General features: G+C 39.4%; 1 protein-coding gene across 14 annotated transcripts in view; it reads right to left on the bottom strand.

Moving 5' to 3' along the window:
• Positions 1–17,387, bottom strand: part of LOC122866771 (golgin subfamily A member 6-like protein 22) — a 147,932-nt gene that overhangs the window by 68,314 nt on the left and 62,231 nt on the right. For 12 of the 14 annotated variants that reach the window (XR_006375805.1, XR_006375806.1, XM_044176859.1 and 9 more), the window contains 4 exons: positions 13,673–13,757; positions 10,967–11,078; positions 854–963; positions 447–521 (listed from right to left, as the gene is read on the bottom strand). Coding sequence is in view for 11 of the 14 variants with exons in the window: in XM_044176859.1 (XP_044032794.1) it covers positions 447–521; positions 854–963; positions 10,967–11,078; positions 13,673–13,757 (382 nt within the window). In the remaining 3 variants the exon portion in view is untranslated. Of the gene's footprint in view, positions 1–276; positions 361–446; positions 522–853; positions 964–3,421; positions 3,535–10,966; positions 11,079–13,672; positions 13,758–17,387 lie in introns of those variants that run through there. The other 2 variants (XR_006375807.1, XM_044176869.1) reach the window with 2 other exon arrangements.

The following is a 17,387-nucleotide window of genomic DNA, read 5'->3' as shown; positions in this document are numbered from 1 at the left end:
CATGGCGCCGCAGGGGGGTGGGATGACAAAAGACGGCTAGACCGCTTTGATCGCTGGAAAGAGGAATATGTCATGCCCATGTCTGTGTGTACGTGTGTATGTGTGCGTGTGTGTGTGAAAGTCATGATGATGCAGACATGCAGAGTGACTGTCAGGTGCGAGTATGTCAGAGAGTCCACCTGAATCACTGCAACACATACTACACATAAAAAAACACACACACACACACACACACACTACTGTATATATACTCACACATGCACTATAATCACAAACCTTTCTGGTGGGAAAGGTGACCTAGTTTGCAGGTGTAGCGGTTAGCAGAGCTGTTTTTCCCCCCATCTTTAGTAAACGAATATACTGCACAGGATGGAGACGCACAAACAAAAATTCACTCATTGATAAACTAGTGTAGCGAAAAATCTCACTCTGAAATAAATACTCACTCTTTCTCTTCAGTTATGATGAGCAGCACCTTGTTTTGGGCCTTCATCTGGGCAGTGAGGCTCTCATTGGAAGCCCTGAGAGCAGAAGACAGACTTCTGAAATCTAATGATGAACTTTAAAACTACACTTGTTAAGACTTTAATGAGGGTATAAACACCTGCCAGTTAAACAGTATCTATCTTTTGCAGCACTAATACAAAAGACACCAAATGCAAAACACTTAAAAAATAATGTAGTAGTGTTTTTTTTTTTTTACATTTAATCAGTAGTTATGGGCTGTACAGTGTGAAAAATGTAAAAGAAAACATACAGGAAACACTAATTAGTTGCTTTTAAGAGTTTTCCATATGCAAATGTAATGAATAATTATTTAAAAAAACACATCCCAACATAAGTGTGGTCATACTTTTGTTCAGTAATCCAACGGTTGACATTAGTCATGACCAGCTGGCTCTCATGGCGAAGGTTTGCATTGTCAGACCGGGTCCCCTCCAGGTCAGATCGGAGTGTGTCCACCTACAATACACAATCAAATATTAATCAAATATTATCTAAGCCGTCATAAAACAATGTAAATGACAACCATGTAAAATGCTGTGCACAGTTTTTTTCTCTTCTAATTAGTTATTTTCCTAACTTTAAAAATCTATTCTCTGACTGGATTCGTGATGAACAAAAACTGGAAGACCAACATTCACTCCATTGTTGTTTTAATGTACTTAAGTTAAAACAGAGGTTTGCAGCTTAAAAATATTACTTTATTTCAAGGAAAGTATTAACATCTAACACTGGCTTTCCACATTTAGATGGGTTTTAAGTCTCTCTCTCACTCTACACACACACACACACACACATAAAAATGTGTGAAATAAAGAAAGGTAAAAAAAGGGGGGGGGTAAGTGAGGCTCTAACAGATGGGAAGCAAGGACAGGGTGAAAATAAATGTCAAAAACAGAGCATAATAGCAATACAAGAGAAAAATTAGTTAAATGGAGAATAATGGGAGATGAAAGAGATGGCATTTGCAGATGCAGGTATAAATAGCAGCGTGAGGTATTAAGCAGGAGCAAAGGAGGAAAGATGGAGGATGGGGTAGAGCAGAAGCAGACTGAAAACAAGATTGGAGAGAGGAGAAGATGGGTGAGGGGTGAAAACAGGGATGGGATGGCACTGGCCAAACTGCTGACTTTTTCATTCTGCTTATCAGTCAGGACCTTTCCAGGCCTAAACTCTAGGGACCCTGACACATTACCCTTATCACCATGGAAACACCTTGATATACCATCCCATCTTCCCACAAAGACTTGGGCAAACATAAAAAAAAAGTTTGCAATATGTGGGCCATGATTTAGTATCCAAAAATGTCATATGATTAACCTAAAATGTCAAAATACCAACTGTTGTGTGAGTTGAATCATGTACTGTGTATGTCGGTATGTGCATTCTGAATACCGTACGTATACCAAAATATATTCCTGTTGATGTTTATCTGGAAAACACAGCAGAGTTAAATGTATCACAGAGATAATAAGACACTGTCGACATGGAGCTGAATGGAAAAAAAAAAAAATAGTATGTTGGAGTAATCAAAAAAGTGATTATGACAAACAATTATCCTTCATGGCATCATCAAATGGCTTCAGTGGAACAGCGGAGATAAAACAAAAATAAAACAGAGATGAATTGTCTGTAGTGTTCATAAAGTCTGGTAATTTGACTTGTTTGTTGATCTAGTGATTGTTGGTGGTTGAACAGTGTGTCTATATATATTAAATTAGTCAAACTCCTATGGGCCACACCCAAATAGGTTACAAGACTACTGCTTGTGCACCCTAAGGTTAAAGTGAAAATAACATGCTTTTAGTTGCCTGAGGTCAAAATCTTTTTCAGCTTTAACTAAGAGAAGCCAGTCTGCACCACATCAGCCCTGGGCTATAGAGTGGGCAGCCAGTTTAAAAGTTGACCAGTTGACCAGTCAATTTTGTTACATATTCTACAAGAGGAATTCATGCAACAACTCACAGGACAACGTCACAGGTTTTGCTTGTGTTCTCTTGCAGCAAAATGTGCAATCTAATATTAAAATCTCATTAAAATCTGCTGCAACATCAAATGTTTTAGGAAGGACAATAAATGGAAAAATACTGCTAAATGAGCCAATGCTGTACCAATTTTCTAATATCTAATGCATGTGTTGGATAAATTGACACATTGGAAGACTGCAGAAATCCATTGCATACTTAACCTAAAACATACTAAGAGGTGAAAAGGAAAGGAAAACAGAAAGGTTTGACTTTGTCTAACATTTACAAAGTCTGTGAGACACATGTGACGTGGGCAACCGCCCATTTGTCACGATGATGTGAGATGTTAAAGGTGCAGTTCAAGAAGAGAATGATCCTTCAACAACACAAATGAATAGGCTGCCTTATGATGTGACAGGAAGTTGTGAAGATGACAGTGACACATAAGAAATCATTCAAATTTCATAACATGATGAAGAATTACACTTTTAATCACATTTTGATTAAGGAAGGGCTGCATTTCAACAAATAAAGCAATGAGGAAAAACTGAGAGATCAATGAAATTACATCAAGCAAATCATTCAATTTTGAAGAGTAAACTGACTCAGAGATTCAATTGTAATTACATTTATCAACAATGGAATAAATATTGTGAATGCCCTGTTGTTTGTGATTTCATTCCTGTTTTGTCTCATGCATCGACACATCTTCATATGAAGGAAGTTCTGCTGTGAACTTATTGGCCAAAACAACACATTAATGCTCCAGTATTAATTATATACACAGAAATATCAATCTGTGCCATTCAAAAGCTCAAAACACACCCACACTCACAATGCATCTGCACACACCTCCACATGCACGAGCATACACACACACACACACACACACACACACACGCACACACTGGCAGGATCTGTGGCGTGCTGTAATGACAGTAATTACCTGTGGTCTCACATTAACATCTCCCTCCTGACTGTCTGACTGGCTCGGCTGGTGGAGGGATGTAAATCGCAGCGCAAGTCTGATGTTGTGATTAGGACTAAATTACACACCATCACTCTGTTTCCACCAGTGTCAAGGGAGGCAGTGAAAGGGTGTGTGAGAAAGAGGGGAGAGAGAGAGAGAGAGAGAGAGAGAGAGAGAGAGAGAGAGAGAGAGAGAGACATTTAGAGAAAAAGGGACAAAGCGATTGCAAGCGGGGGGAGGAGTAAAGTAGCATACCTGCTTAACATTTAGATTGGTTTTGTTGCACAAATATTTTAGCAGATGATGGGGGCTAAAAGGGGCAACAAAATGCATTTAGGACACACTTATAACCAAGTTTGGTGATACTACTGGTCCTTTCAGGTCTATGCTAGAGAATATGAGTTGACTACTGCACTGCTGGTGAAGGATTTGTAATCTTTACAGCTGCTGCAACAGTATTTAAAATTCTGATGGTTTATTCTATCAAAATTTTAGTTGTCCAGTCCACAGCCCACACTTTTCGCTGACAGAAGATAGATACAAGATGGACTTTGTGGACTCACACGATCTTTTTCTGAACTTCTACATCTAAATGAACTTTCATGACAAACCACAAAACATACCTGCAGACAGAAAAAATAAAAAGATTGTGGGGACTTAATGAATTTTCCATCTTTTCTATTCTCCATGGAGCTGTGGACTGGTATCACATTGCACATTAGCTGTACAGGACAAAAGTGCATTTTCACTAAAACAGACCAAACTCTCCAAGGTCGTGGGATAAATATAATTCAAAGTTAACTTCTCTGGGTAAAGAGAGGAACATGAGGATGAGGGAAAAATCAGAAACAGATAGCCTGGTTGTTGCTACCATCGTCATCAAACCGCCAGAGCTGAATACGAGCCATTACTCTGTTCCACTCAGCTCATCAGAGCACATCCTCTCATCAAATTAATGAACACATTTATTGTTAAACACGTTTTTATAAAACATTCATTCATTCTGTCTAATTAAAAGACCCAACAGGCCTGACATCACTTAAATATGCATACTTATCACTCACAGGGTCTGAATTAAAGATCTACAAGCGTGTGTGTGTGTGTGTGCGTGTCTGTGTGTGTGTGTGTGTACTGTATGCGTGCGTGTGCGTGTACGATGGCAGGAGAGAATGAGGAAGCAGGTCTTCTCACTCTAGGCTTAATGGTGATAATCATGGCGTGACCCAACATTAAGACCGTGTGCGCGTGTGTTTATGTGTGTCCCACTCTCCCTAATGGTGACGATGATGACATGTTCTCCATTAGACTAGTCAGTGGGCCACAGCAGATGTAGCATATTAATGATGCTGATGATGGCTTCTTTAATTACCTTCATCTGCTGCTGCATGGCCTGACTCCTTTCCCAGAGTCCTTTCATCACACACTCTCCTACGCATGCTGCTGGGTTGTTTATCAATGGCTGCCATTACTGAAGTCCCCTATCTTGCATCTGGCCTGCATGAGCACAACTACATTACCAGCCTTGGTAGAAGTTTCTCAACCTCTTCCACATCTAGTAGGTCTCCTTTTAATACATAGAACAAACTCAAGCTAGGTTTTTGGGTGCTGACCAAAATGTATCCATATAACTGAATGCCAGGAACTGCCAAACACAGAAAGCTGGCATATAACGCTTGCTCAGATTTGTAATCTTCTTTACTTAGCCTTTGATCAGACAGTTTCTAGATTTAATCATAATATTGCCAATTTTAGACTACATTTTATTTAGGAATAGTTCTTGTCAGGATGCTTATATTAGATAACACTTAGATTTTGAGAAGTTTGGCATCTTTTCTTAATCGAAAAAGGGTGTTTTGTAAAAAAAAAAAGCCTAAAATGATCAAAGTAAGGTTTACAAAAAAGGTATTGTTTCAGTATTGCACTAAATTCAGTGATCATGTCAGCACTGGTATCATTTCAAACAATATCCAGCCTTAGAAGTAACTCGATTTCATAGCGTTAGTCCACAGATTCTACATTAGTTAGGGTTAGTTAGTTCTTGAGGTTGACGTAGTGCAGCAGGATTACTGGAGAAAAGAGGCACATAGTGTTTTGCAGCTTCTAAGACTGCTATATTAGTTGGTAACCACCAATAATAGAAAACTATAAATGTGACCTGGATGTGAAGGATTCCCATTTGGCAGAAAGGCCGATGTTTATTTGTCCAGGTGACCAGCCTGCAACAGTGCTTAGCTGACAGCAGCAACACAAGAACAATTTTAGGTTTTTATTGTTGTTGTATTGTTTAGTAATGAGCTGATGCAGCAAGAGTTTGGAAAAACACTGCCAGCCGTGTTGCAAATAACTGTTACATACAGTATGCGCATTGCTTTTCCTAAATTCATTTTTTTCAGCACCTTGATAAAATGTTGGAATATGAAACAACATGTTGCGGTGGTAGGCGTTTATTTATAATTAGTTATTTTCTCCTACATGATTGATTTGCAGGAAACTATTTCTGCTCAAAACAAATGTGTCAAGGCCAATCTCTTTTTAGAGGCCCTCAGTTCACTTTATAGTGAAGCAGCCCAAAACTCAGCAATGCTGTTGGATGTTCTCTTTGACAGAAGTGTTTATATGAGATGTGGGACATGCTATTTACTTAAAAGAAATCTTACAAAATAGACAAAGAAAAGAAAGTATGCTGCTGTGGCAAAATGTTGAAATGAAAAAGAAAACATACTTTCATAGGTTTATGTTATTAATCATATCAATTTCAGCTAAGGGGGGGGTGATATTACACAGCTCTTTTGGAATCTGTGAAGAGGATTTTAGTAGAATAAAACTTGCAGCTAAAGTGAGATGATTAAAGATTAGCCTTGACTAATTACAATAATAGCATTCTCACTTACTTTTACACAGTTGACTGGCAGGTGTGATTTGTAAAGACTCATTTACACAAATCTTTCAAGTGTTGTAAACCTTTGCCAAGGTCACAAACACACAGTTATAGAAAAGTGAATCTTATCTTTGACTAACTGAACAGATTTGCCTTGGTATCCTGCTAAAACTAACAAGGAAATAAACATTTTGAGAACTTGAAGAGTAAAAGGTTTTAGTAACACAAAACCTTTTAAAAAACTATTTAAAAATAAACTTGACCTAAGAATGAAAGGTAAACAACTTTTAAATATCTATGTACCTATTTCACATTTTTCTCTCTTCCTCTTCTTTCTTGCGGTAAATTAAAATCATCATGCCCCTCCCGTGAACCTTTGGATACAGCAACTTTTCATGGTTCATCTGCATCCATGCACAGAAACACAGACACACAACCTTCTTTGGTGAAGAAAGACAGCGTGACAGGTGGGAAGGACACAGAAAGTTATGGAGACAACATGAGAAGAATAGTGGTCAACTGTCCGTCCCATCTCTCAAATGAATTACAGGACTGTAGCTTAATGAGCTTGTGTTGAGGGTGATGGGACACAAGGACACACATGCACACACACACACATTGAACAAATACAAAAGTCCATTCCATGGTTAAAGAGTCAGACAATTGGACTACTTCTCTTTATCAATCAACTAAACAAATGAGCTTCATTTGTCTGTCCTCATTTCTCCATCATCTAACCTGTGTGTGTGTGTGTGTGTGTGTAAAAACGGTGATCTAGTGCGGGTCATTCTAAGCTAATTAAGCCAGGCTTGGGGCTTCTATCAGGTATAATGAGGGAGATCAATGAACAGATAAAACCTGTTCCAGAGACCAACTCTCTCTAGCATCACCAAAATGAAAATACCACACACTCATGCTTGCAAAGTTCACCCACACAGCAACATTTAAAATAAAAACAATCACAGACACTTACAGGTGAGGATGTACATTTGTGTATCTCATCCAAAAATGATTAAATAACATCACTGCTGGCGTGGTGAAGAAAATGGAGGAAATTGGAGCGACTGACATTTTGCTTTGCCCACCTCCATGTCCAACTGCTGTGCAGAATAAAACAGTGCCTTAGAGCTTTTTTTTCAATGTCTTGCTCCAGGATACTTAAACAGGGACCAGGCTTGTCTCTCTAATCACTAGGCAGGCACCCCACTAACTCAGAGTGATTAAAAGCTACTGTCTAATTGTATATCTATAGGATGACATCAACAGTTGTAAAGATTTTGGGCAACTAAGAAAAGTTTATGGGAATGAAAACATGCTCATAAACTTTTGCTATCTGAAAACTTCTCTGCAAATTCTCATTAAAACTGTTTGAAATCTTTTACTCCATGCTGAAAGACCATGAGGTAAACACACTAATGACTGTGATTTTGTGTGTGTGTGTGTGTGTGTGTGTGTGTGTGTGTGTGTGTGTGGGTGGGTGGGTGGCAGAGAGAGAGAGAGAGTGATGGAGAGGGATGATCTGATCAGTCACAAAAACATGCCTCATGTTTAACACGACTCGTATTTGAACTGGACTCATGCAGAGGGACGATCAAGTGAAGTGTGTGTGTGTGTGTGTGTGTGTGTGTGTGTGTGGGGTGAGCGGCATATATGCAAGCATGAAATTGAGTAGCAGATAACATGCAAATCATTTTCTTCATATCAGAAAAGAAACACTAAACAGACCCAGAAAACACAAACAAGACTCTGCGTGTAACACACATATCCCAAACACACGCAAACACACAATGTGCATACAAAGACATACACACAGAGAAAGACAGAGCTATCTAAAGTTCAGCTACTGTGCACCGAGGCAATTTGTAATATAGATTTCCTCTATAGGCCACTGTAGTGTACCATTTACCATTTCAAACCCTTTGATTTTTTTCACAAGCGGATAATTCATCTTCTGCTGGTCAATAACAGAGCTTGGGACCTAATGAAGGAGTCATAGTCAGAACGGCCATCACACTGGTGTTTAAACACTGTTTGGAGTCAAATTCAGTCTGTTGTTGAGATGATGGAAGACAGCAAGAATGCAAAGGGGAAATGTGAGGGATTGTGTATGAGTGTAAGAGTACAGACAGAGACTTCACATACACAAAGACATACAGATAAGCACATACACACACTCCCAAACAGTTTACTGAATAATTTAAAGACAGCAATGTAATTAGCAGCTTTAAAAAGATCAAGTATCAAATGGTCGTTGTTGTAAACTGTTCATACTCCATACTGAGTCTTCAGAACTCAAAATTAACTGAAGCTTTTCTTAAATAGTAATCAGCCAAACAAAAGCCAGAGCAGAAGTCACACTGATTAGTTTCTGAATTCATCTAGTTTGTCAATCCAACACCACCTGATGGGGGTTGCACTGCTTTACTATCATAGTGACAAGATGCAGCTGGCTGTTGTTACAGGCACAGCATCTGTTTGTGGTATCAGTGCCTCGAAGGAATAGTTTGAGGTTTTGGGAAATATGTTTATTCACTTTCTTGCCGAGAGTTAGCTGAGAAGATCGATAACACTCCCATATTTGTCCGTTACATATAAGGCTACAGCCAGCAGCCGGTTAGCTTAGATTTGCATAAAGCCTGGAAGCAGGGGGAAACAGCTAGCCTGGCTCTGACTGATGGACTATTTCTTGGCCAGGAGCAGTGACTTCCTAGAGTCTCTGCTGGTTGCCTGGTAACCTCATAGTGACAAAAAAAACCTCTAGGAAGTCACTGCGCCCAGCCAAGAAATCTTACATAAACCTTGAAAACAGCAACTTGACGTTTTTACACTTCGGTTTTTGTACGGATTAAACAAATGAGACATATCATGTTATATGTTTTCCCCTGTTTCCAGTATGTATGCAAAGATAACATAATCTGCTACCAAGCAGATATGAGAGTGGTATCGATCGTCTCACTCTTGGCAAGAAAGAGAATAAGCGTTTTCCCAAAATATCAAACTATTCCTAAGAACTAGAAAACTTGAGCTGGAGATTGTCTGCAAATAGTGAAAATGGTACAAGAATCAGAATTGATTCTTAAGTGTTAGTGTAGAGCTGGGTGATATCTCTATTATCTCTTTTATTGACTTTCAGTGAAATTGTATTGTGATGATATAATCCCATCATGTTGTTTAAAAAAATCTCTTATCCAAATTAATTATTCAAAGTGAGTTGTCATTAAAACTTACAAAATGGGTTATTGAAGTTCTTGTTTTACATGTCTGAAGAGTTTTGACTGGTGCAATGCATAACGGTGGAACACACTTCATTTTATTGATCATCAAGTTGATTATTTTATATTTTTGCCATATTGTGATTTATATCAATATAAAAAAATGGTCATTAATATTGTGACATTGATTGCAACCATATCAACAGTTTAAGCACCCCTATTTCAGCCCAAGGAAACTTACTTCCAATACAAAAGAAACAGACCTTTACATCATTCATACACTAGTAACCATTGCCATGTCTTCTTCATGCAAGACAATGACTTGACAGACCCCTGACTAACTCTGACATGTCCTGCAATATGTTTGATCAGAAACTGCACAACAGAGAAAAGAGATGAAAGGATATTCAGCAGTTGAGAAATAGATGAAGAACTCTTCGCGACTGACTGACCAATCAATTGGCCTAAGTCAGTGTCTTACTGGCCCCTGGCAATCACTATTGTCAAACTCTGGTGCACTAATGTTAAGAGAAAAAAAGGAGAGCCACGCTATGTAGGCTGCATTATTCACAAGGACAGTGTGAAAAAAAGAGTAAGGTGAGGAAGAGCGAGTGAAAGAGAGGGACAGAGAACAGGGTAACAGAGAGAAAAAGAAAGAAACAGAAAGAAAAGGAGTAACTTTAAGAAGAATTTGAACAAAATGCAAAATCAGGATCCAAGAGAGCACCACTGTGCACAGAAGCTTAAGACGGAATTCAAAGTTTGTCGAATCTAAATGAACATCACTTCCCCGTCAGGGCTTTACCCTTAATTATCTATTCTGCCTTTGTACAGCGGCGGCTCAGCTCTGACAACCGCTCTCCCCTGAGACCCCCTCCCCCCCACGCTCCCAGCCAGAACATTAGGGAATATCAGGGAATATTACACCCAGGAATTAACGCTCCAAATCACCTTGCCAGGTTTAGGTCCCGCATACACACCTCCTTCTCTTGGACAAGATAATCCCTGCTCTAGCACCGGATATATGCCACTAATCATCAAAAAGGTAAGGGGGGGTGCAGGGAGAGAGAAGAGGAGGGGAGGAAGACCTTGAAGGGCATGGGAGGAGATAAGAGGAAACCTTAACATATGTGTATTAGTATTTGTGTTTATGTAGTACAGTAGTCCTGGCTCAAATATTTCTTCAACCCACTTTAAGTCCAAAAAGGGTAGGGTCAGCTACAAAAATCAATATGCGACTGGCAGAAGGATTAGATAATTACGTTTAAATTATATTAAGAGGTAAAATTGGCATAGCTTTCTGTGAGTACAGAGAGTCTCTCATTGGTTCAGATGACAGACACCTCACCTGCACTGTGCTCCAAGCCGATTTAAACAAACACTCCAAATCATTTGCAGAGGCTATGTCACTCAGGTCTGGTGTGTATTTGTTTACCTGGTCCTGTGCATCCTTTTTCTCTCGCTCTGCCTTGAGTTTGTGATCGACAGCCTGCTGAAGATCCCTTCTGAGCTCTGCCACCTCCGTCTCCAGCCTTACAGCCACTGACCTGCACACACAAACAAAACAATTGAACTTATTCCTATACTAGAATAAGGTTAATTAATAAAAAAAAATCTATATTTCATACTAGAGCCATTTTAAAGCTCATTTCAATCTTTTTACATTTCACATTCATTATTACCACGTCCCCAAAAACAAACATATTTAATGTATCAGATTCCAATATTAAGTTTCCTAAAAATCCAGATCTGTGGGAGTGTTTAACGTGGGCCCGGAAAGTGTGAGTATGCGTGTGCGTATGTGTGAGTGTGTGTGGCAGCCGAGCTAAGGGAATGTGAAGGGGATCAATATGAAGGGGTCTATTCCTGCCATGCAACTGTGCGTCTGTGTGTATGTGAGTCAGTTAGTGTCTGCAAGTATGTGTGTACATGTGTGCGAGTGAGTTTGTGCGTGCCAGCTGCCCTGGCTACAGCGAGATCAATACGACAAATGATTACCATTTCCACAAACCTCCCTCCACAGCCTCGCTTCGGCCGCTCAGTGAGCCTCAACAACCCCACCAACCCTCTCCACACACACACACACACACACACACAGACCAAAACAAACCACCCCCACTCTTGACCTACACCTCTAAAAGCAAATATAAAAATGAAAAAATAGAGGTTTATGAATAATAAAAATATTTGGACCTTGTATAGGCAAAAGGTTTGAGACAGTGAACTGAAGTTAGTGTATTATGGATTTTACAGTTAAAACAAGAATGACTATGCAGGGAAAGACCACAAAGTCAGCATTTGACCATTGATTTACTGGCATTTGTGACAGTAAATGTGTTAAAATGACACATCCAAAAAACACCAAAACAAACTGTCAAAAACAATAAACTATCACAAGTCACAAGATCCTACTTTGTTTAAGGCTGCAACCATCAATTGTTTTTATTATTGATTAAGCTGCCGAATGTTTTCTCAGTTAATCGATAAATCACTTAATTTATAATATACCGGAAAACAGTGAAAACTATCCATCACAGTTTCCCAGAACCCAAAGTGATTTGTTCAAATTACACGGTAATGGTATCAAAGGTATTCACTTCATTCATCTACTTTGAAAGACGAATTTTAAGATTTTTTACTTTTAAAAAAAAGAATTAAATGATTAATCAAAATTGTTGCCAATTAATTTTCTGTCGATCGACTAATTGACAAATAATTTCAGCTTTTTTGAGGCTTTTTATTTTAAATCATTGTATCTTTATTAAGACAGTAGGACAGTAGAAAGTCAGAAAGGCAGAAAATGAGGAGTGTGAGAGATAGCTGCTGACATGCAACAAAGATCCACAGCTGGACTGGAACTGGGGACACTGCAAACTTATGGTCAGCATCTTAAACCCCTATGCAACATTTTTTGTTTTAATAAAAAACTCAAAATACAGTATTCATCATAAAACGATACGGAAAAGTCAATCTTAGCAGTTGTAAAGGCATAACCAGCAGAAGCTTGGCAATTTTAATTTATTATCTTTTCAAATGATTAATAAAAGACTTAACATATTAATTAGTAAAATATATTATCCAAATAAATTGCAGTTGACTATCTGTCTGTGTCTCGACACACATATTAATTGACTAAATGTTTCAGGACTGAACTTAAAACAAATAGAGTAACTCATTGGTAGTAAAAGCCAAAAAAAAGGAAAGAAAATGCCTGATAGATTGGTCCATGGAGAGAACACATGATAGGATGAACAGAGTGGGAGAGAGAAAGGAAAGAAAGAGAGGAGGCATCCTGTGGAGAAAGGAGGGGATTTCCCACAGCACAGATGGAAGCCATTAGTATGGTGTTGTTGCTTAAAAACCTTTCATGTCTTTGCAGTTATTAGGTAATACTGGGTTAACAGTAAACAGCATGATTCTGCAAATGGATATAATATGCAGACACAGCGATTGTTTTACCATTCACTACCTAAAATTGGTTTAAATGTAATAAAATGTAATAATTCAGAATGTAACCTATAAAGTCTCCATGCCGAGTTTTAAATTGTCGGTTGACGATGAAAATGTTCCATGGCTCAACTTAACCAAGAAACTCCCTAAGACGGAGACCGTTGCAGTGAGGTCATGTCGAAGCCAAAGCCACAACCACAACTATGCACGCACAAACAGACACACACAAACACACACTCTACTGGGTGATACATGCTTGCTGATGTCATCACCGCAGTGCTGGTGATACACACGGGTCAACCAGGGGTCTCACTTCTGAACTCTGAACTCCACAACTTAACATCTGCTTACCTACCATGTCCCATCAATACACATTTTGATATTTCTGTTAGATTCACTCAGGAACAGAAATATAAACAGATACAGTCATTTTCAGTTGACATGTTGGGATATCCAAATCTTCAGAAATAATAATACAATGTATGATAAGTTAGGCATTTTGCTTTGTAGAATCTCTTAAACAATGTATATATTTAGAGCTTAGGGCTGTTCTGTTCAACACATGTTCAGTTAAACAGCCTACTGTATGCAGCACGTAAAAAAGCTAAATGTTTTTGATTACTGAGCTTACACAGGGGACGATGGGAAATGGAATAAGAGAGGAAGCTTCTTTCCCTCTCTCCCTTCTTACCTTATTTTCTCCTCGGCTAGCTTTCCCTCATTCAGGCACCCCTCCATCCGCCTCGCCTCCTCTGCACGGGCTGCCAACTCCTCCACTGAGCAGGAGAGAGAGAGGAGAGACAGAGGAAGAAAAGTGTGAGATAAAGAGCAACAGTACACTGTTGGTTAAGATTCATTCACTAATTCAAATAGCCATATGATAGAAAAAAAAGAAATTTTCCAATTGTGATATTAATTTAAGTTCAAGCTCTTGAGGCTGAGTTGATTTTGTTTTTTAACATATTCAAATAAAGAAATATAGAAAATGAGTGAAGGTTAACACAATACTTCACATGTTCCAGCAGACCTAGGTTAATAGAATTATTTATAAAATCTGCATACATAGAGGTGATTACTGATTCGCGTCAAGTTCAGCATGAGTAGGAAAATATGAACTGCGAGGCACCTTCAAAGCAAAAAACCCCAAACTCTGCCACAGAAGAGGCACTGAATGCCTTTCAGAGGCAGAGAAGGAAGGAGTGAAAGTATTGCACTGCCTATACTTAGACAGGGCAGCAGCCCTTTTGTTGAGACAAAAGAAGCGCTCCCCGACTTCATCAATAGATGGCACTCTTTACCTTGAGCAGGCCACTTGTGCTCATACTCCTGCATCCCTTCAATCACATTCCCTTTTCAACCATCTCCTCCATCTACATGCAATAAAACCCCATTGTCCTACACTTAGTAGTTTAGCACATCGCATTGAGTGGATGCATAATAAACCACTAGTCAGGTTTCTTGGTTAGGTTTGCTTTTGCAGGCCCTTTTTAGTTTGAATTTAAAATGTAGGATTTGCTTCCTTCCCCCTTCTTCTGTATGCTGTTTTGTGAGTCAATGTTTCTTCATAGCTCTTAAAATCTTTTTACTAAATTCAGTATTCATTGAATATAACATAAACTGTCAGCCATCGGTGGCCAAGGCTAGGTGTGTGCATGAATATGTAGAGATGTGTGCGCTCCTGAGTATGTGTGTGTTGAATATTTGCAGGACGGACCTTGACTTTGTGGGTGTGCATGTGTATTTGAGTGTGTGAAATAGAAAAAAAGAAATGTTTAGTTTATTGCTGTAACTCTTTTAGGGCCGCGCACCACGCTGTGTTGGTAGTGGTGGGACAGACTGAATAGGGGGAAGCTAAAACCAATACCAGAAAGGAAGACATGGAGAAAAGAAAATCTACATTTAATAAAACTATGATTAATTTATGGTTTTGCAGCATTCAAACTGTTTAAACTGAAGCCCTAGGAAAATTGAAGCGGCAACAGGAATTGCTAAATATTTAACGATGCACAAACACTTTTTATTTGTGTGTATGTGCGTGCATGCACACTACCTTGGCTACTTTACTGAACCTCAAGGTGAAAGTTTGCTATGAATCTCAATAACCAATAAAACAGAGATGTGGAAACTTGAGATGGGGATCAAATTCGCATTCAAGGCATTAGTTTTGAGGTGACCTCAGTGACACCTCCCACCAGGGAAGGCCATAGAGAGAGCAATTAGCTGCATAGACTGGCCGTTTACACAAACACTACTATTTGCACCCAAACACACACGGGCAAAGGTACACACACACATACACAGCTGAAACACATACAAAAAAATGGAGTTTCTGTTTCTCTGTAACTTGTCTAGAAATATAAAAACAGAGAGGCACAAAAGTAGAAAGCACCAGGTGTTTAGACAAATATAAGATGTGTGGTATATTTAACTTAGAAGGGATTGATGACCAAATACTGCCAACATTTTCCACATTAAACGAGGATCCGCAGAGGATTGTGGATTTCTCGACAATCAATTCTTCACCGTAGTCCATATTCTGAGGTCTGGGGTCTTTTACAACCTGTTTTTCGCGGCTTCATAAGTTAAGTTATGACATTAGTCCACAATCTAAGATCTTGGGCTCCTCACTCTCTCACTTTCTTGACCCTTTTATACTGGCTTCACAACTGAAGGTATGACATTAGTCCACAATCTAACTCTCTCTCGATCTCTCCCTCTCAACGCCTTCATTCGAGCTTCAAAGCCCATCATACAGCATCAGCCTATAATCACAGATCTGCGGTCAGATTACCCCCCTCTCACAGCTAACCTTAAACATGAGAAGGACGAAAACCTGGCTAACCCTGAATCAGTGGTTGGGGCTAGGCTGGGCCCTGCCTGGCCCTCATAAAAGCTTCATAAGGCTTCATAGGAGCTTCCTTTGGCTTTGTTGGGGGATTCGTAGCGGGCTAAGGTGCTCCCGAGAGACGTCCCAAAGCCTCCCAAGACTCTTTCTCTCTCTTTCTGAAGTTTCATGGGCTTGCAACACTGCTTTTGGGTATAAGCCAAAAGGTGCAGGCGCACAGCCGCACACCGTCATGCACACAAATACACCACAAGAGAAAAAAGAAAGTCGTATGCACACAACAATGAACACTCACAAAGACAAAGACTAACACACACACGTAGAGTCTAAAACTCACACGCACATACACCCCAACACACTCCCCTCTTGCTCTCTCCTCTCCGCTTTATTTACAATCCTCTGGCAGCGGTACAAGGGCCCGGGGCTATAACACACGGCACCTAATGCTCAAACTGCCAGGTAATCTCATGTCTGACATCCCCCTTTGATAGAAACTGATCAATAGACTCTTGTAAAGGAGTCATTTTCTCTGATGTTTCTACCAACCACTTCTCTCTATCTCTATTGCTCTCCCCTTCTCTCTCTACCCCCCCCTTCTCTTTTATTAGCCATACATTTATAATTCATATTTCAGCAGGGCTGAGTTTGCTCTGAGACAAAGGGGGGCTTCTTTGTGTAATAAAGAACAATGGTGGTGAAATGATGGGGAGAAATGCTAGTGTTTGCTGCTGGTTCCGGTGAACAACAGTTTTGGGGATCGATAGAGTGTGAAATGGGATTATAGCTAGTAATAGAGGTGAATTGGAGGAGAGAGGCTTGTGCACGTGTGCGTCCAGGGATCCAGATTGGATAGCAGCATTCACACACACACACACACACACACACACACACACACACACACACACACTTGTGCGCACACAATAATGATTTCATCATCTGTAGGCAGATGCACAGAGGGGTGGTAATATCACATTTCTGATTTTGTGGAAGTGTGGAAATATGGATATTGTGTTTTTGTTTATGCTGTTATTTAATTTGTTGTCACACAGCATCACATTTACTTCACATAACGGCCAACCTTACTACACATCTTATTTAAGATGTAAGATGACACTATCAGCCATATTTGAATATTGCAAACATCCATCCCTGCTTGGATTTCACAGGTACGTGCTATGAAAAACAATTAACCAGCCACTTAGAATATACCACATACAGTTTCTTATGAAACTGATTAGAAACACAATCTTTACTTATCTGCACCTTTCTATCTGTTGTCTGTATAAGTGTCAAGAGTTTCAAAAATCATGCCATAAATCAGTTCTCAATTCAGTTCAAATGACCCATATATACTGTAAGTGCTACATCAACATCAATATATGTACTGCACACACACTGGCATTCTCTCTAAACTGCAACGCACCGTATGCAGTTTATTAAGTGCTGTGTGATTTACTCTCTGGACACTATTTTGTAAGAAGTAGAATATCTACTGAACTGGGAATCATACAGAAAATGCATGCTGTCAATGAGTGACAGTAAATTTGACACATACAGTCAT

The sequence above is a fragment of the Siniperca chuatsi genome, linkage group LG19, assembly GCF_020085105.1.
Source record: "Siniperca chuatsi isolate FFG_IHB_CAS linkage group LG19, ASM2008510v1, whole genome shotgun sequence".
Classification (NCBI taxonomy): domain Eukaryota; kingdom Metazoa; phylum Chordata; class Actinopteri; order Centrarchiformes; family Sinipercidae; genus Siniperca; species Siniperca chuatsi.
The sequence above is the reverse complement of the archived record's forward strand: the minus strand, read 5'-3'. Positions and strand labels throughout refer to the sequence as shown.